This window comes from Halichoerus grypus, chromosome 3 (assembly GCF_964656455.1).
Source record: "Halichoerus grypus chromosome 3, mHalGry1.hap1.1, whole genome shotgun sequence".
Lineage (NCBI taxonomy): Eukaryota > Metazoa > Chordata > Mammalia > Carnivora > Phocidae > Halichoerus > Halichoerus grypus.
In genome coordinates this window covers 64,914,780-64,935,394 of record NC_135714.1, presented here as the reverse complement: position 1 = coordinate 64,935,394, position 20,615 = coordinate 64,914,780, and the positions used below count along the sequence as shown (strand labels likewise).

At 37.0% G+C, this 20,615-nt stretch overlaps 1 protein-coding gene across 2 annotated transcripts in view; it reads left to right on the top strand.

Moving 5' to 3' along the window:
• PRKG2 (protein kinase cGMP-dependent 2) overlaps positions 1-20,615 on the top strand; it is a 107,090-nt gene that overhangs the window by 29,505 nt on the left and 56,970 nt on the right. For both annotated transcript variants that reach the window (XM_036070546.2, XM_036070545.2), the window contains exons 3-8: positions 1,894-2,060; positions 6,321-6,434; positions 7,849-7,954; positions 11,654-11,717; positions 18,348-18,425; positions 20,232-20,326. In XM_036070546.2, the coding sequence (XP_035926439.1) occupies positions 1,894-2,060; positions 6,321-6,434; positions 7,849-7,954; positions 11,654-11,717; positions 18,348-18,425; positions 20,232-20,326 (624 nt within the window). The remainder of the gene's footprint in view (positions 1-1,893; positions 2,061-6,320; positions 6,435-7,848; positions 7,955-11,653; positions 11,718-18,347; positions 18,426-20,231; positions 20,327-20,615) is intronic.

The following is a 20,615-nucleotide window of genomic DNA, read 5'->3' as shown; positions in this document are numbered from 1 at the left end:
CCAGATTGTGGGATGTTGCTTTTCTTCTATGGGCAAAAGGGTTTTCAGACTACTTCCATGGAATGTTCATGGAAGTTAAGCCAAAAGAAGAAATAAATAAAAAAGACATTGAGGTTTGGAAACATTGGTTTAAGAGATTTGTTTACTGAAAGATTTCTTTGAACTCTGAAAGTATGCATTGTGAATTTCCAAAATTGTTCAAACTCAGCACACTTTTGCTTATAAAGGAAGAGCACTTCTTGGAACATATTTTGGGAAATTAGGCTATGTGGGCATTGATGAAACACTGGCTGGAATGTTAGGAGAGCATGAAAGGCCCATGAAAGCTGGGGATTTTTGGCATTGTTCACAGTTCTACTGCTTGCTCTGAGAAGAACATGTAACCAAAGTATCTTCTCGGTATATATTAACTGAATGAATTATTGGCTTTAGCAGATGAGTGGAAAATGAGATCAGGATGAAGTCAGTTTTTTAGCAAGAATAATCTGATAATAAAATATAAAGTAGACTACAGGGGAAAGAGGCTAGAAGCTGAAATGCTGAAAAGAAGATATTAACGTTGTCCAGACCTAAGTTTTTTTCTTGGACTGTGGTGACATCCTTGAAAATAGAAACTGAAATGAGTAACAGTGATTTTTTTGTAAAGAGAAATGACAAGATTTGGTGATAGTTGCAGGAGGAAGTAAGTTCTCAAGGTACTCAAAGAGTTTGTGTGGCTCTGAGGATGATGGAGTCACTGTAGGGCAGAAGGAATTTCTTCATTCTGTTTTCTTCACATAACCTAATGATCTGATGGATGGTGTCATGAAGGAAGTATCCAATCCATGAAATTTTACTTTACATTTGAAAACTTTCTGTGTAGAAAAATATCACAAGTTTTGAAACAGTAAAGGTAGTGATGGGAAAGAGTTTGAATGAAAGATACAGAGAAAAAACCCTATTTTTAGAAATCACACTGAATTTGACTGAAAACAAATATGTTGTGCAGAGATTCTGACTTAGCCCACAAGGCCACTTTTCTGCCAGCTCATAAAACTTTTGAAATTTATGGTAATGAAGATTGGGTAATTATTTTGAGCTACTTCTTTTCCAAAAGAAAACAGAATGTTTGAGGACTATCAACAAGAGGGCCTTGGATTTGGGGCATGAATAGGTTATGAGATTGGAAATACATGTTCTGTCTAGTCTAGACATACTGAGGGTCAAAACCTAGGTGAACCCAGTCTACCACCATCACCCTCTGTTTCTGATCAAATCTAGCGAGTCCCAACGGAGCTGACTTTGTTAGCTCAGAGGAGGCAATAGATGTACAGTCTTCAGACTCATAGACTTAGATTTAAATCCTAGGGGGATTAAGTTGCTTCTTACATTTTAGTCTGTTTGTCCAGAAAGTAAGAATAGTAATTATCTCGGAGGATAGTGGTGAAGACTAAATAAAATATAAAATAACTTCTGTAGGCATTATGCATGCAAGTATACATGAATAAATGAGTACTGTGTGGTAGTCTCTTAAATACACCTTCTACCAACCAACCAGATTTTCTTTCCATCTAAAAAATCATATATCCATTACAATTACTAATATTAATATTATTTATGTTAACCTAGAGATCTTGAGAGATGCTACATTTGTAATGATGACAGCTAGGAGTGATAATAAAATTGTTGTAATACCAATTACAGAAAACTATTCAAAGATATTTTCAAAGGTTTTACATGAGAAGTATGGTAATTATAAGGGTCAGTGCTGGTGGGGCTGGAAAAAAATTTGTCCCTCCTGGGAAAGTTGTTAAGTACATAGGTGGTAATATCAGGAATCTAAATGAAGTAAATCTAAATAGCAAAACACAGTTTTCGTTCATGTAACTTAACATCTCTTTTCCATTACGCCAGTGAGAAGAAGCTCATTACGGAAGCCCTTAATAAAAATCAGTTTCTAAAGAGACTGGATCCTCAGCAGATCAAAGACATGGTGGAATGCATGTATGGGAGGAACTACCAGCAAGGGAGTTACATTATTAAGCAAGGAGAACCAGGAAACCATATCTTTGTGCTAGCAGGTGGGTTTCACGGATTTTTCCAGTTATCCTATAACAAATATTCTGCCTATTGTCTTACTATTTTTTTCAAACATTTATAAAAATGCAAAACCAGCTGCTCTGTTTATACAAAACAGAATTTGAGTTCATGAAATAGTAACATTGTTGATCTAATCATACTGGTGATAATATTTACTGAATGCTTTTTATGCACTTTAATAAAGAGATCTCATTTCATCGTCTCACCAACTCTGTTAGGCAAGTGCTATTTTCTCCATATTCCTAACGTGGACTCTGTCACAGAGAGGTTAAGTAACCTAAGAAAGGCCACAAAGCTCCTAAGTGGTGGAGGTAGAATGCAAACGTAGGCAATCTGACTAGAGTCAGTACTTTTAATCACAGTGCCACTAAGTCAACAACTGCAAAAAGGTGTTTCTATTCAAAATATCGCTGCTTCTGTTGACATTTTTAGGTTGTTGTAGCAGGATAAAGAAAACAGTTATTTTTGTGGTTCTGTGAAATATTTTGGTTATATACGAATGACTTCAAAAGATAATTTAGGTACATGTAAGCACATAGGAATCAAATGGAATGCCTTAAGATTAACACTGGTGTTTTTAGAACCATTTAAATGGTTTTCTACGGGGCGCCTGGGTGGCTCAGTCGTTAAGCGTCTGCCTTCGGCTCAGGTCATGATCCCAGGGTCCTGGGATCGAGCCCCGCATCAGGCTCCCTGCTACGTGGGAAGCCTGCTTCTCCCTCTCCCACTCCCCCTGCTTGTGTTCCCTCTCTTGCTGTGTCTCTCTCTGTCAAATGAATAAATCTTTTAAAAAAAAATAAAAATAAATGGTTTTCTACATATATGCTTATAAGGAACATGTTTATATGCTGGATAGATTTTAAAAATTAGATAGGCAAATGATTTCTTAAAGCACATCAAGTGCATGCCTTATAGTGGTACTCAAAAAATTATTTTAGATATAGAAGCAATAAATGATCTGAACAGGGCATATGCTTATTGAACCCTTGTCAAATTCTGAATCCCCTACTTTTTTGAGTTATAGGAAGAAAGTTAAAGTGGCTTACCCTGATGGAGTGGTAAATTCAGATTTGCTGTGGCCTTTTATTTTCTACTACTAATTCCTGGCAATCTAAGAATGCTTTTATGATCCTTTTTTCCTTAGGGCCTTAGGTGTGGGGCAGAAGTTGCCTATCTAAGCAAATTAATAAACATGTATTATTCTATTTATAACCATATGAAAGATTGTTTTCATACACTTTGATTCTTCAGACATGCTAGTTTCATAAATATTGATGCTTATATGCCATAAACATCTTTGTAGACACCCTTAAAATTATACAGTCATTCTCAAGTAATTATTCTACCCAGGAAGTGAATTATAGTCTGAATTTAGCCAGCCTTCAAGTTTTTAGGGACAGACAATCCAGAGCAATTTCCCCCTCTTTCAGCTTTTCTCTTGGCCATTTCACTTCTGCTTTAGCAACACCAGAAATTCTGACAAGAAAAGATACATCATTAACCCAACAAATTTTTATGGAATCTGCTAGGAAAGGATGAGAAACTCATGTCAGCCCATCATGTTCCTTGCCAGTGACTCTGATGAAAGGCTAAGGCAGATAAGAATTAGAACAGAAACCAGTATCAATAACAGTCATAGAAATCAGGGCTAGAGCACACATGGCAATGAAAATTGGACAGTTTCTTAATTGAATTAATTACGGTGTTATCTAAGGACTGACTTGCCTGATGTAATCGGTTGAGCAAATTAATTAAAAATCTCCCCTTTATAATATACGGCATGAATAGCCCATAATAAAAGCATATTTAGCTTAAACTTCTGATATTCCATATAATTCTTCAGTATTGCTCAAGTACCATGAGTCATAATCAATTAGAAAAAAAACTTGAAATGCATGACAATCCATGGTATCAACTCAGCAGTACCACTAAGTGGTTTCAATGGAATAGAATTTAGTTGTAATGAGAAATTATTAAATTTCATATTGTATCTGTAGGATTTGGAGCCAAAACAGAGTTTATTTCTTACTACAATTTAAGTTCTATCAGAATAAGTATTTTTTGTGTTTTGTCCACGCTGTCTCTCTGGCCGCTGGACCAGTTCCTAGTATAACCCGGGTACTCAAATCCGATTTGGGGAATGGATGGCTGGAGAGAGCTGCTTAGCAGTGAATTAGGAGAAGGAAAGAATAATTCTTCAAGGGAAAGAGACTAACCCCACCATTTTTCTTCCTCAAGAATGTGGGTCTTTTTAGCATATGACTGTTTGCTAGGTAAGGTTTTATTTGCCCTTGTTCGAAGGGAAAGGAGAAGAGAATCGCCAGGCCAAAAGAATTGTGAGGAGTCTGCTTCTCTCCCTTCCCCCAGCTGTTGCCTAGATAAAGAGTAGTGTCGGGCACTCTTTCTCATTTTTATAAGACATAACTTTTTTAGAGCAGTTTTAGGTTTACAACAAAATTGAGAGGGAGTTACAGAGATTTTCCATACTCTCCTGTCCCCACACATGCATAGCTTCCACCATTATCAACATCACTCACCAGAATGGTACTTTTTTTTTTTTTTTTAACCACGGGTGAACCTATATTGATAAAGCATCAAAGTCCATAATTTACCATAGGGTCACTCTTGGTGTTGCACCTTCTATGGGTTTAGGCAAATGTATAATGACATATATCCATCGTTATAATACCATGCAGAGTGTTTTTCACTGCCCTAAAAATTCTCTGTGCTCTACCTGTTCATCTCCCCCAACCCCGTCCCTGACAACCACTAATCTTTTTATTTTCTCCATCATTTTCCCTTTTCCAGAATGTCATATTGCTGGAATCATAGAGTATGTCAGCCCTTTCAGATTGACTTCTTTCACTTAGTAGTATGCACTTAAGGTGCCTCCTTGTCTTTTCATGGCTTGATAGCTCATTTCATTATAAGCACTGAATAATATCCCATTGGAGGTACCACAGTTTATTGTTCATCCACTGAAGGACATCTTGGTCATTTCTAAGTGTTGGCAGTTATAAATAAAACTGCTATAAACATCTGTGTTCAGGTTTTTGTATGGATCTGAGTTTTGAACTCCTTTGGGTAAATACTAAAGAGGGCAATTGCTGCATTTAATTTTGTAAGAAATTGCCACACCATCTTCCAAAGTGACTGTCCCATTTTGTGTTTCCATCAGCAATGTAGGAGAGTTCCTGTTGCTCCACATCTTCACTAACATTTGGTGTTATCAGTGTTCCAGATTTTTGTCATTCTACTAGGTGTGTGGTGGCATTTTATTGTTGTTCTAATTTGCATTTCTCTGATGACATACGATGTGGAGCATCATTTCGTATGTTAATTTGCCATCTGTATATCTTCCTTGGTGAGTGTCTGTTAAGCTCTTTGGCCCATTTTTAAATCAGATTGTTTGTTTTCTTTTTGTTGAGTTGTAAGAGTTCTTTGTATATTTTGGAAAACGTTCTTTTATCAGATGTGTCTTTTGCAAAAATATTTTCTCCCAGTCTGTGGCTTGTCTTCTAATTCTCTTGATACTGTTTTTCTCAAGCACTTTTCTTAGCAACTTCCGTTTATTAATTCATTTCATGATTGAGGTGTTAGACCACAGTGGAGGTGTGGTGAATTACTTACCCAAGGTTACACAGCCAGTGATTGGTCAGAGCCAGGCAGTCAGACTCCAGGGCCGGTGCATTTCCCACTTAGGACAAGTTAGTCCTTCTGTTAGTGTGAACAGCTGGGCTGTGTTTTCAGGACATACAGGGATTGTTGTGTTCCTTGCACAAGATATAGTTTTGTGTGCTACATTTTCATGGGGTAGAATGAATTTTAAATATAACACTTGCCATCCACCGCTTCAGGGAAAGAACTTTGTAATAATGATAATAATATTAACAATAGCTAACACTAATATAGCATTTCCTATGTGTTAACCATTATTCTAAGTTCCCTACCTATATTAACGTATTTAATTCTCACAACAACTCTATGAAGTAAATATTATTAGTAGTATTCCTATTACTGACAAAAAACCTCAGGCAGAGTAGGTAACTCTTTCTTTCAAGGTGATCAGCTGATATGGCCAAGTTGCTTTCAGTCTACACTCTCGACCACAATATTATAATGAGAATCATAAGACATCTTGCCGGTATGCTTTGTGTACTTTCTGATTGTCTTATTTTTGTAATTTATGGAATCCAGATGGGTTTTGATTGTTTGTGTTTTTCTTTAACTCTGACTGATAGAGGGCCGACTAGAGGTGTTCCAAGGGGAGAAATTTCTATCATCCATCCCTATGTGGACCACGTTTGGGGAGCTAGCCATTTTATACAACTGTACAAGAACTGCCTCCGTGAAAGGTAACAGGGGATGAAATGTTGTATTTTTGAATTATTAGCCAGTGTTTATGACAATCTGAGTCACTAGTGTCTGCTGAGTATTTTTGTCTCCCAGTGTGCCCCATGTGTAATAGAAATGCTATGCTTACAGGATTTATATTGAAAGTCCTTGTCTAAATAATTCAAATTAAGATAACATTTCTATCAGGTACCTGCATATAAAATATGAGAATGGCTTCATATTATTGAATTATTGCAATATTTGCTTTAATTGCCACTTCACTTTTTTTTTTTTTTTACTGTGTAAACATCTGCCTTTGGCTCATCCAGAATGTTTGCTTTTCATTCTCCATGATGTTCTGATCATATTATAAACCAGAAAAATTAATGAAACCAAGGAGAGTATATAAATATCAAAAGGGATGTGAATTAATTGAGGAGAGTTTTCCTGAGTGACTTTTGGGATTAGTTTAAGGGTTCCTGTTTTTATGGACTTTATTCATGGTAATCTTGGGCAGAAATTAATTAGATGTGTTTCTCAGTGTTTAGGACTGGCTGAAGCATCTCAAAATTGCTGCAGGATTTGATAAAAATGCAGATTCTGGGGCTTCACTCCAAACCTGAATCAGAATCTTTGGCAATGGAGCCTAGGCATCTGTATTTTTAACAACTATGTCAAGATAAATCTAATTCACTCTAAAGTTTGGTAAACCAAAGCTTTGGAGCTTGATTTATTTTATAGGCTCTCATTACTTCTTTTTTTTAAAAAAAATTACAATTGTAATTTCATCTACATCTTTTAGAGCTGCAACTTCTGCTCTTCTTCCTTTTTAGATTTTATTCTTGCTTTCCATGTCTTTCCTATAAAAAAATTGCCTCAAAAGCTGTCTTGCATAATCTCTACGAAAATGATTTGTATGCACTTTATACAAAAGTAACCATAGAGATCCTTAAAATATATTAGCTCTCATTAGCTACAATGTCTGAACAACATAAAAAGACATAAAAACATACTCATACACTGAGAGATCTTTAACTTCCAGTTATCAACTTGTGAATTCTTCACTCTCTGATCTAGCTACAAGCTGCTGGTTTTCTCTTGTATCACAGCACAAATCTGAAATACATCCTGATGATGTAGTATGTAATTAGGAATTGCAAACTAATTTTGATATCATCCTAAGCAAAACATAATTAGAGAGGAAATCTTTTGCTACTCACTTCCAAATCATGGTTCATTTCAAAGCCAAAGATGATTTTATAAAATTACCCACTATTTATGTCACCACTTCCTTCCATTTGCATGTTAAATAATGCATTTTCCAAGAAATATCATTTTATGAGAATATATGAAAAATTTATTGATTAATATTTTGGAATGTTTTCTTAATGTGGGGCTAAACAATATTTTATTATTTTCTTGATTTTTCTAAAGCTATTACCAATGTTAAAACTTGGGCACTAGATCGAGAGGTATTCCAGAATATAATGAGAAGGACAGCTCAAGCTAGAGATGAACAGTACAGAAACTTCCTCAGAAGGTAAGAATAACACATTGGTGGAAAGAGTAGAAGATGGTGTAGTGTTATTGTGGATATGTTGGTTTTATCACAATAATTATTTTACTATAGCTTTTCTCATTTAAGCATTTTCCACATGACTAAACCACAGGAACAAAAGTATTCCCTTGCAGTAAATTCCACTATGTAAAAAAATTACATTTAATTCCAGTTAGTCTTGCACACTGATTTATTCCTTTCACTGATTTTGCCCTTGTATTGACAGAGTCATTGTATGCAGTGTAGAAGAATGTGCAAAAAAATCCTAAAATATTCACCTGAGTTGCTCAGTTGACTTTGAAAGACATCCTATAATTTGGAAGTGGATAGCAAAAGATAATCTTCCTAATAATGCCTTGATTAGAATAATATTAAAATTAATTTATTTTACTATCTTTAATTGCTTTACCTGAGACATTTTGTCTCATTTGTATAACCACCTCATCTTCTAAATTATTATTATTTGTACCAATTAACTTGCCAGAAATGTTACTATGCTTGTCATGATGACACGGATCCTTGGAACAAATTTTGTGAGCTATTTTGTACCCCTGCCCAAAATTTGGATGCATCAATTCATAGAGAAACAAATACCTATCTCACTGAAAAATCCAGTTATGAATATAAAAAGATATTTTTTGGGGAATGTAAGTTCTTTAAACTATTTCTGTGTTTCTTTGTGAGAGATTTGACAATCTTAAAGCCGTAGAACATACTGTAATGAAATGTTACCTAAGGTAAGTGATAATAATAACAATAATAATAATTGTAAGCTCTTTTTAGATATAGTGAGTTTATCTTGCATAACTAGCCTGCAAAGTCAATGATTTCAGAGCTGTACAGTGCCTCGTATATACTAAGGACTCAATAAATAGTGAATAAACACATTGTTAATCAATAGAACATTGTAGGTATTAAGGGTTTTCCTATAGAATCTTGCTGATTTGCCCTCCCAGAGATAACAGTGACTCCTGGCAAAAAGCTACCATAGCGATAAGCAAGTGCCTTACTGAAATGCAAACCAGCACCTCAGCTAACGTGCTGTGGGGCCTACCCGGGTCTAGGTAGTCTAAAAATCCAACAACTGAGCAACACAGACCAGCACTAAAAGCGAATGAACTACACTCATGCAAGGACCAAGAGGGGATAAATAAATCAACCAGTGCTTGTGAATTGCATCTGAATGCGTGAGATAAAACTTGAGCCACTAGATATTGCATTTCATTCCCTTGGAGTCTAGAGTGTTCTGTCTTAGTAGAAGGAGCTCAGAGAATTTACTAGTACATAAACCTTCTTTCCTTTCTTCTTCCTTTTGTTATCTCATTCATGCATTCATTTAACAAGTTCTTTTTTTAAAATTTTTTATTGTTATGTTAATCCCCATACATTACATCATTAGTTTTTGATGTAGTGTTCCATGATTCATTGTTTGTGTATAACACCCAGTGCTCCATTCAGTACGTGCCCTCTTTAATACCCATCACCAGGCTAACCCATCCTCCCACCCCCCTCTCCTCTAGAACCCTCAGTTTGTTTTTCAGAGTCCATCTTCTCTCATGGTTCGTCTCCCCCTCCTTATTGCCAGGCCCTAAACATCGTGGGTTCAGTGGCAACCCAGAAAAAACTTATCTCTTTCTTTATGGAAGGGAAACAGACTAAAGATTTTTCCTCTTATCAATTTACTCACTAATCCCCAAGGGTGACAGGTTTATAGGAGAGAATTTTCACCAACATTATAGATCCCAGTTTGGACCAGAAGCAGAACTTTCACAATGAGCGTATGTTAATGACAAGTTTTGGTTACCTTTTACCTTTTCATTCATAGGAAGGTAGATTAGAGAAAGACATTTCTCTTTGTTTCATAATACACAGTAAGCTCTTTTTCCATTTATCTTTTTATTCTGAAGTATGTAATATATGTATAAAAAGTATATAGTACATATGTAAATTATAAAACGTAATAACAAAATGAGCGTCATCAAGCTACTTACTGCCCAGCCTAACAATTGGAACATTAACAACTTTGATTGTTGTTCTCACATGCTCCCCATTCATTTCCCAGCCTCCCACGTGCCTCTTCTTGGGAGTGGTCTATATACTGAAGCTTATATAGCTTCTATACTATACTTTGATTTAACCTATTTTTGAACTTAAAAAAAAAAGCAAATGGTGTTACTTTTGTGACTCAGTTTTTTACTCAGTATTTTTTACTATTTCATCCATCTGGTTAGTTCAGCCATTTCTCCTGTTGTAGAGTTTGGTTATCTGACTCTACTACAGTGTGTTTAGCTGTTCTCCAATTGGGGCGTGCTCTAGTGTTCCGCAATTACAGATGATTCTGTTATGAACATTCTCATCTATGTCTCCTGGCTATGTGCCTCCTTGTGTGCACATGCAAGAGTCAGTGTAGAGCTGGCTATCTTTTCAAAAATTAGATCCAACCATGTATTTTTGGAGTAGCATCATTTTTTTCCTTAGAAGTGTCAAATTTTAGATGGTACGAAAGAAGTATTTATCTTATAGAAATTATATCAACAGTCCTGAGTAAAAGTGGGTAAGGTAGAAGAGAAATTTCTCTAAAAGAATAATTTAATCATTTGGTTAATCATACTGAGTGGAATTTCTGATTTTTATTATTATTTTTTTAAATTTTATTTTATTATGTTATGTTAGTCACCATACAATACATCATTAGTTTTCGATGTAGTGATCCACGACTCATTGTTCCGTACAACACCCAGTGCTCCATGTAGTATGTGCCCTCCTCAATACCCATCACCGGGCTAACCCATCCCCCCCAACCCTCTCCCCTCCAGAACCCTCAGTTTGTTTCTCAGAGTCCATAGTGATTTTTTTTTAAAGATTTTATTTATTTGAGAGAGTGTGAACATGAGCGGGGTCGGGGGGAAGGGCAGAGGGAGAGGGAGAAGCCAACACCCCGCTGAGCAGGGAGCTGGATAGATGGGGATGGATGAAGACCTGGGGTTCAATCCCAGCACCCTGGGATCATGACCTGAGCTGAAGCCAGACACTTAACTGACTGAGCCACCCAGGCGCCCCTGATTTTTTTTTTCAAATAATAATTTCCTGTATTCTATTTCATTCTTTGCGTGTCATTATTATCTGTAAAAATGTTCCAATTACATGCCCCTGGCTACCATTAATTTTAAAAGTCAGTATAGTATGACTAATAATCAAAGATAATTTCCATGCTAATTCCTACATTCCCCCCTGGATTCAGCCTTTACTTAATTACAAGGATTTAGATGAAAATCTGATCCTCCTCTGGAAGCAGAGCTCCTCACTCATGTTAAAAAAAGAGATAGTGAGATGTGGAGGGAAACACATTTCTGGATGTGATTCACTCTGAAAACCAACAACAAATATAAAATGTTTTTTTTTTTCCCCAAACCGAAAAAATTTGGTTTTTTTCTCTTTATGGCATCTTACTATCTTTATGTATTTGCCTATGATAAATATCTGTGATTACATGTGGTTTTATAATTTCAGTGCATTTGAAATTCAGTTGTTTATGTGTTACATATTTTGGAGGTTTACTTTGGAAAAATTAAGTGCATTATATTTTTTTAGATGAAGGTAAAGTTTTTTTGAACTACATATAGGTGCATATTTATAGTTTAATTCAGGACGATAACTAAAGGTTTCTTTTTAATTTTGAAGTGTATCCTTGCTGAAGAATTTACCTGAAGATAAACTAACCAAGATCATTGACTGCTTGGAAGTGGTAAGAAATTATAAAGGAAAAAATACATTTCATTAAAAGACTGTAGCATCTAGTTGTTATTAGCACTGTAAATGAATAACAAGGAAAAGAGGGTAGGTCGCCAGTTTACAGAGACCAGGAGCCTTTTTCTGTTGTGAAAAACCTTAGACCACCTCACATGGACTTGGGGAGACCGCATATTGGAATGTGTTCAAAAACTCATACGAGGCTGATCACCCAGATGGTTGGTTCTAGTCCAAGACTAGTCAAGTCTTTTTGTGAATAAAGCTTTTATAACATGTACCTTAGATTCTAATGATATGCATTATATGAAAACCTCTTCAGATTTCAGAGATTAAAATTCAACGTAAGTAATTTCTCTCTGATTTTTGTTGGGGGGAAACCAAAATGGCTTTTATGGAATTTGAAGGAGGTAAGGAATAGTAAAGAAGTTACATGCCAACTTTAAGCTTTTATAAAGCTATTCTCGGTGGGAGATATAAAAATCCCTCCAAGACTGATTGTTGACAGATTCATGCCTCTGTCAATCACAATATACAATGTAAACTAATATCTGTTGAGAAGGAGCACTGACCATTTTATCCTTAAGTGTAAGTGACACCAGTAATGTTTCCATTTACAATTCATGGAACCTATCCAGCAGTTTATCAAGGACAGGCCATGATGACACAGTGCCTGGCCTTGTGTCCCCAGAGTGTTCAGATATGAAGTCATTTTCAAGAGGACTGCTTGCCCTGCATCTCTTGGGATTTTCCCAACGTAACATAACCCAGTCACAGATGTTACAAATTAATAATTCATCCTAATTTCTGAGAGTGTGTGTGTGTGTGTTTTAAAGCTGGGGTAGCCCTATATTTTTTTTTGTTAACTGAGGAAATCTGTTTTTAATATAATACTAATGGAGTAGATTCACCAGAGGGGAATTCCATGCTGACAGCAAATATTAAAATTTAGTATCATTAAAAATAAATGGTAAATTAGACATATTTATTGCAGCCACAGGCAATAGCTACAGAATATGTAGATGGAGGCTCAAATCCAGTATTAATTAACACACAGTTTGAGTTTGGAAGTTCTCATCTTTTAAAACACCCTAGAAAGGCTTTATTATATCTCAGCATTTGCAGACAGCAGCACAGTTTATAAAGGGCCCTTTATTCAAACCTGGCAAACAAATGTGTCTCTATAGCACGTGAAAAGTCTCCAATGCAAAAGTGATTAGCAAGGGAGTAATGGGATCTATGTAGCGCTAAGAAAAGCACATAATTTACCAGCATAGCTTGGACTAATGACCCATCAACAGGGTCCTGACAACAGCCAATCACTAATGCATTGGAGTTACAACAGAACGCCCGCTGAGTTCCAGGACCAGCTGTCCCATCCCGCAAACTGGCTCCATAGTCTTTGAGAAAAACAGGCTGAATCTGGCATGCTGCTTAGGAACTGATTTGGGAGGTTTTTAATTTTTGTGCGGGGGCGGGGAAGGGATACCGGAATTTCCCGTCACCAAGCCGTTGATCTGGAGTGTTTTGTGAAGACTCTGACTCCTGAACATCTAGACCCATGGCTCCAATTGCTCAGTATTCTGATAGCATTTCTTGCTTTAGCTTAGATCACCCAGCACATGCAGTTCTAGAGGCAGAGACATCCCCTTTAAGCCTTTTCTTGTGTTCTGATGGGAAAGCAGTACCAACACATTCAAGGGTTAACTAGTGAACATCACGAAGCATGATACAGATTCCGAATGTAGTGTAAGTGTTAATGGTAATGAAAATGATCATGTGAATTCTGCAGTTGTGCAGTATGGAGCACAAAGTGGGTAGAGTTTCTGTTCCCACACACAGGAAGCACGGGATTTGACGGTGGTTGACCAAAACGTCACCTCACTCTTTGTTACAGAGCTTTGGTACGTGACCCAGTGACTCTCTGCCCTATGACTCTGACATGCCATCTTTCATGAAACTGGAGGCATAGTAGGAATGGGGTAGGGGTGGGGTCCTGTGGAAGGTTGTTGCCCTTACCCACATCACCTGTGGTGCTGCTTGAAAGGCAGATGCCCAGGTACCACCTCGCACTTACTGAATCAGAAACTCTGGGGTATCGGCCCAGAAATGCACACTTCAACACTTGATGCGATTGTTACGCTTATTAGAATTTGAGAAGCACTAGTTTAAAGTTATGAATAGAATACATATATTTAGAGTTTGCTATAGTCTGTCTCTTTATTCAGGAATTTTCCATTTTTCATAATTTTTTAAAAATCTAGTTCTCTTTCTTATAGTTCCTGCTAACACCTGCATAAGCCAGAGTGTTTTCTCATTTTAATGATTACATCCAAAGTCATAAGAAAGTTGAGATAATTGTGGATTTTGCCTATGGACCAGTTAGCTAAAGGTGGGGCAGCTAGGTGTCATAGAAAGTTCACTAGTCCAAAGTGTGGAGATCAGTGTTTATGGTCAAGCTCTGTCACTAGCAGCTGTCAATTAATTATGGTAGACATCAGGGTTTCCTCATCTACAAAATAAGGGTGTGTAGGCCAGATCTCCACAGGCTCTTTCAACGTTTCAGTTGCAGAATTCTAAACAGTTGGCTCACCCAAGTTAGAGGGATTTCTGTTGGTTTTCATTTTGTAGGCTCTAGTTCCTTGGAAATAAGCAATCAGATACTAAATTTTGCCTGAATGGTTGATGAGGGTCCACCTGATCCAGATGTATTTGCTTTAAAATTTCTAAGGTGTTTAACTACCATACTTGGTCAAACAAAAAATTGTTGGTAACAACCCAAATAATTGTATACAGTTTTTTAAACAACCAACTTAGGTGCATAGTCACATGATTCCAGGAGTGTGTGTGCGTGCACGCGCACATGTGTGTGTATCACACATCTGATTGTGTATCATCAATACTTCTTTGTAATGAAGATTTCTAGCCACACACTAAAGACTTTAAGGAAGCTGTGGGCTTGCTTCTTGGTCTTTGTTCTCCATCACCTTGGGGTTTTCTTCTGGTTTTATACATACTATTTATAGGCATTCAGGCTCTAGCATTTTCTAGATATCACAGACTGAGCATTTTCTTTACAGCTCTTTGTATCTTTAGCTACTGCTGTTTGTATAGTTTTCTTCTGACCTCTACCTCTTAGTCTGCCCTGGGATCGATTCCCTTAGTTTTCCCTTTTGCTATATACCAAGTAACTACTCTCAGGGTTTCCACACATCTTCTTTTAAAATATCTTTTTCAGACTCTGGGTCACAATTCATTAGTAGATCAGGAAATTAATTTGGAGGAACATTTTTTAAAATATCAGAGTAGTAAGTATAAGTATTATTTAAATATGTTTCAGTTTTATAAAATGTTTATATGTGTGCATGCTTGAGTAGGTATATTTGGGTGTACGTGTAAAATGCATTTTTTACTCTCAGAGTAAAAAATGCTTGAAAATCATTGCTCCAGAGGATAGGGTCTATGGCTTCTTGGTCCTATAAGGGACTCCTTTGCAGTGTAACCACAGGACAATAACCACACTGTTTGCATTTCTCTTTTTGGTCTTGGTGACCACCCTGGCTAGACTGGCTTCACTCCCCAGTTGACAAACACTGGCCAGTCTAGCATCATAGCCTGTACTTACCACTATATATTTTTGGTCTGACCTACATCCACAGCCTTTTCTGATCTGTGAAGTTACTGTCAACCCACTGGGAGGTATTATTTATCTTCCTCCCATGGTTTTGGGTGACAAAGAACCATCCCTAGGAAAAATACCACTAGGAAGTTTGCCCCTTAAGAAACAATAAAGCTCTTTCTCAGTGTTCCCTTTCAAGCTTCCCTTTAGCCTCTCTGACTGACAGGAATTAAAGCCACGCATCTGCACACACCGAAGGCTTTATAATAACTGAAGAACAGCCTACCAGCGCTTCGGAAATTCTCCATGTTCTTTCTGTTCCATGTAGGTAGTGGGGACTGAGATTGGGGTGGGAACAGGAGAGACTATAGAACAGACTGTAACAGGGACATCTAACAGGACACCAGCAGTCCCAGTGAAAGAGAATTGAATGGTAGCTACATAATGAAAATGCTGAACTGTGTAGTGGGGTCACTCAAACACCAAGGCTCATAGTCATCTCAACTGTAAAATTAAGCTTCTATGTGGCGAATGTTTGTGATAAAGATAAAACAGGAGAGAATAGAGAGTTGGAGTAAGCAAACTGGGATAAAAGAAACTAAAAATATCATTTTCCAAATAAAGTAGAGGTTTGTCTCTTGCTTACATAACAGTCCAGGGAAGGTAGTCCCAGGTGGCTACATGGAGTCATTCAGGAACTCAAGCTAAGGTCTAGATGATCCCTCTCCCAAGATCTCTCTATGAAGACACATGCCTGAAACAGCTCATGGACCTTGCCTGGAGAAGGCACCCATCACTTCAGCTCAGGTTCTTTTAGCTAGAATTTAATCACATGCTACAACTAACAGGGAGGCTGGGGAGTGCAATCAACCTGGACAGCCATGTATAATGTGGAAGTCTTTGATGACCAGCTTACAGTCTCTTTCACAGGAATTCAGAGTCACCAGGTGCCCAGTGTTTATCAAATGTGCTATCAGATGCTTTAGATACACTATCTCAACATTAGGTGTGGTAGGTCGCCATTTTAATTCAATAGAAAAGTAAACTGAGGCATAGAAAATTTAAGTAATAGTTAAGCAAACCATAATCATCTTCCTCCTCAACATGGCAATCATTAATTGAGTATTTACTGTGTTTCAGGTGCTTTTAATGCATCAAAACATGGTCTTTAATTGGCTTATTGTGGTAGGCAGAATGGACCCCCCAAAAATGTCCTAATCCCTGGAATGTTGTGAATATGTTATGTTACATGGCCAAAGAGACTGGGCAGATATAATTAAGGTTCAGGACCTTAAAATAAGGAGCCTATTCTGGATTATCTAGGTGGGATGAATATAATTACATGAGCCCTTAAAAGCAGAGAATTTTCTCTGGCTGGAGTCAGAGAGATGCAGGAGAAGTGGAAGTCAGGGAGCTTTCAAGTCTAAGCAGAATTTGATGAGCCATTATTGGTTATGAAGCACAGGGGCTCTGTGCAAGGACCTCAGAGAGGTCTCTAGGAACTAAGGGGCTGACAGCCAGCATGGAAATGAGACCTTATCCTAGAAACTGAAATCTGCCAACAGCCTGATTAAGCTTGAAAGTAGCTTTTCCCCCAGAGCCTCCAGAAGGGAACACAGCCTGCCTGACACTTTGAGTTCAGTCTTGGGAGACCCTTGAGAAAAATCCAGGTGACCCTGGACTTTGACACACAGAAACTGTGAGATAATAAATGGGTGTTGTTGGAAGCCACTAAGAAATGTGTGGTTATTTGCTACAGCAGCAATAGAAAACTAATATGCTTCTCTAAATCTTTGAAGGTAAATGTTCTTATTTGAACTTTATGGGTTGATGGATGTGAAATTCAAAGCAGAATTGGGATTTGAATCTACATCTGTTTGGCTTCAAAGGACTTTCTCCCCTAAGATATTATGCTCCTTTCCATGAGATGTTGAAATGTCTTACAAAATGTACATAGTGCTCTGTAAATAAAGGGTATGTTTATTTGTATTAGGAGTCATATTTATTTCAAAAATGTAAATAGGTTTTAAGCATAAATGACCAAAAAGGGTATTGGAATACAGCAGACACAAAAGTAGTTTTGTTTGGATTTTATTTTCAAATCTAAAAGAAAAATAAGAGAGAGCTATTATGTTGTTAATTATGCCTTTTTAAATAAATTAAACAGGCCCATTTTTATTTGTATAAATAATTAAGAGATCCATTTTGGTTCTCTGACTTTGAGATAATGTTAAAGTGAAGTAGAGGTGGACAGTTTAATCCATCTTTTGTTTTCTAAGAGACTGAATTGCTCTTTTGGTCTGACAAATGTATGAATTACTTTTCCCTTCCCAAGAATTCTCTGATTACAGACACATATATGAGGGAAACAAAGAAATAAGTGACAATTTGAGATTTCATGAGGATAAACCTACGTGGAAGAACGGAATTTACATGTGAAAAGTTCTAATGTTGATCTTTTATGATGATAAATTTTTTAAAAGAATCCATATGCAAGAGCTACTTACTATGTAGGTAGGATTTTCCCAGCATTTGCTCTTCAGGGAATTAGAAATTGAGGCTGATATTCCTACTGTCCACTAGGGCTAATATTTTCAATGTATTAGATAATCTTTTTCTAAACTCTAGACCCGGTTTCAGACTGTTACAGATCACTGAACAGCTTGTATTTAGATTATTTAGGTGAAAGCTCCCCTGTATATCAGTGATTATTGTTTTGCTCTCATTTCTCTTCATGTTCTTTAGTTTCCATGCCTGAAAGTCAGTCTTTCAGGTGAATTTTCTCTGGGAAAGATAAATGTAAATGCACGTAATAAAACAAAAGTCTCCGTACTTTTTCTACAGCTTATGACTGCAATGTTCAAGAAGATTACAGTGACAGTAAACAACAAATAAAAGAAAGAGGCATGGAATGCTCATTTCAGAGACAAGAAGAGTTCAATTTCATTTATGCTTTCATCTATATGTCTCCACTGGATTTAACCTTTTCTTTCTCTCTCATCCCAATAGGAATACTATGACAAAGGAGATTACATTATTAGAGAGGGCGAGGAAGGAAGTACTTTCTTCATCTTAGCAAAAGGAAAGGTAAATATTAATTACAGCTTACTTAAAGTAAATCAAAAGGTCAGTTCCCATTAGTTTGGAAACTAATGCTATGGAAAATCTCTGCATTGAACAGGTGAAGGAGCTTCTGTTCAGAAGAGTCCTGTGAGGTTTGGTCTGAACACCGAGTTTGGGGGTGCAAGAGACCTGTGATGGGTACTAGCTGAGACAGTAACTTTCTTAGTGATCCTAGGCATGTTGCTTGACTTTCTTTGGACCTCTCTTCATTGTGCATAAAATAACTAGATTCTTTCTAAGATCCCTTTTATCTGAGATTCTCAATCAGCCCAAGGGTCCAAGATCAGGCTGGAAAATATTTCCATCCAATGGATGTGACAAGTGTGGGGAGAATGAACTTGGCAGTTGAGGACAACAGTGGCCAGCCATGAAGCTATAGAACGATATGGTTCCAAACTTCAATTCATATATCATAGCGCAAGTTGGTTTAGATGCTGAGGAAAATATTATGCCAGTATATATACAGTAGATCTTTTTCTTTACTTAGGTACTGAGTGGATAACATGTTACCAGTTGTTGCTATGTTGACTGTCTACAATGTTCCTCAGAGATAAAAGGCATTAGTGGAATATTGAATGACAGAGTGAAACTTGAGCACCTGCATCCATAACCTGCCTGGATTTTACAGATGTTCTTTCTTCCATGGAAAAGTTTGTCATCAGAGTCAGGCACTACCCTTTGTAAATTGACTTGTGGTTGAACTTTGACCTGGGCACCCAGTGAAGGAAAACAAGATTAACAAAATAGTTTCAAACCTCAGAAACTCTTCAACACTCAGAAACACTTTTTATCATTTCTCCCCAACCTGGACCCCATGCTTTGAAAGCATTCTGACTAATAAACAAATTACATTTATTGTTTTTTAAAATTTTAATTCATTGCAACTTCTGTAAATGCTAATCAGAATGTCTAACCAACACAAAGCAACCCTCGTTATCATGTTGAATTGGCGTAATTCTAGCCACAAACAGAAATATTGAAGTTTTTGTTCGGTTCTGCCGTGGGAATTCTTAAACTCTCCTGGGCCATGGGTCACACTGAGACACCCATGAAAGTTATGACCCTTCTCCAAATCCATATTTTGCATCCAGTTTTAGAGGGTAAAGGGATTTAACAAGTCAATCATGGACACCAGATTCAAAACTCCTGATACTTAGCCTTATTCTTTTTTTTTTTTTTTAAAGATTTTATTTATTTATTTGAGAGAGAGAGAATGAGAGAGAGAACACCTGAGAGGGGATAGGGTCAGAGGACGAAGCAGACTCCCTGCCGAGCAGGAAGCCCGATGCGGGACTCGATCCAGGGACTCCAGGATCATGACCTGAGCCGAAGGCAGTCGCTTAACCAACTGAGCCACCCAGGCGCCCACTTAGTCTTATTCTTGATTAATTTGTCAACTCTCCTTGGATTTTGAAATAATGGAAGTTCCTACAAGACCATTATTATCTGTCTCGAATATCTCTAGGAAGGAATCACTGGGTTCACATAAAAAATTTTAACTTTGAAAGGTAGGATTTGAATGGAGAATCTTTCTCTTAACAGATGGGGAGTCATTTGGTTGTGTTAAATCACAGGATTTCTTGGTCCCTCCAAATGAGTTGGCTGTAGCAAGATTGTCCTAACTACTACAAAGTTAAAGCAAAGGCTTGTCTATTTCCTTATTTCAGTCAAATTTTTATAGATCCAAAGGGTCTGGTTGAATGGATATGTGTTCAGATTCTCATTTTTTTCTTTTTTCCCCTCTCTTTTTAATTGTTTAACATCATTTAGGTAAAAGTCACCCAGAGCACAGAGGGCCATGATCAACCACAACTGATAAAAACACTGCAGAAAGGAGAATACTTTGGAGAAAAAGCTCTTATCAGGTAAATGTGTGATTTCTGTACCATACTTAAATAATTCTTTGAATGCTTTGCATGTGCAACTACTCCTTTAGAGATGTCAAATTGAGCTACCAAATTAATGTCAGCTAATATTCAGGAATTAAACAAAAATTTTAAACTGGATACTAAAAATTTCATTTTTTTAAAAGAAAGTTTTGTTCTCCTTTATTCTTTTTTTTTTTTTTTTAAAGATTTTATTTATCTGACAGAGAGAGAGCACAAGTAGGCAGAGAGGCAGGCAGAGGGAGAGGGAGAAGCAGGCTCCCCGCTG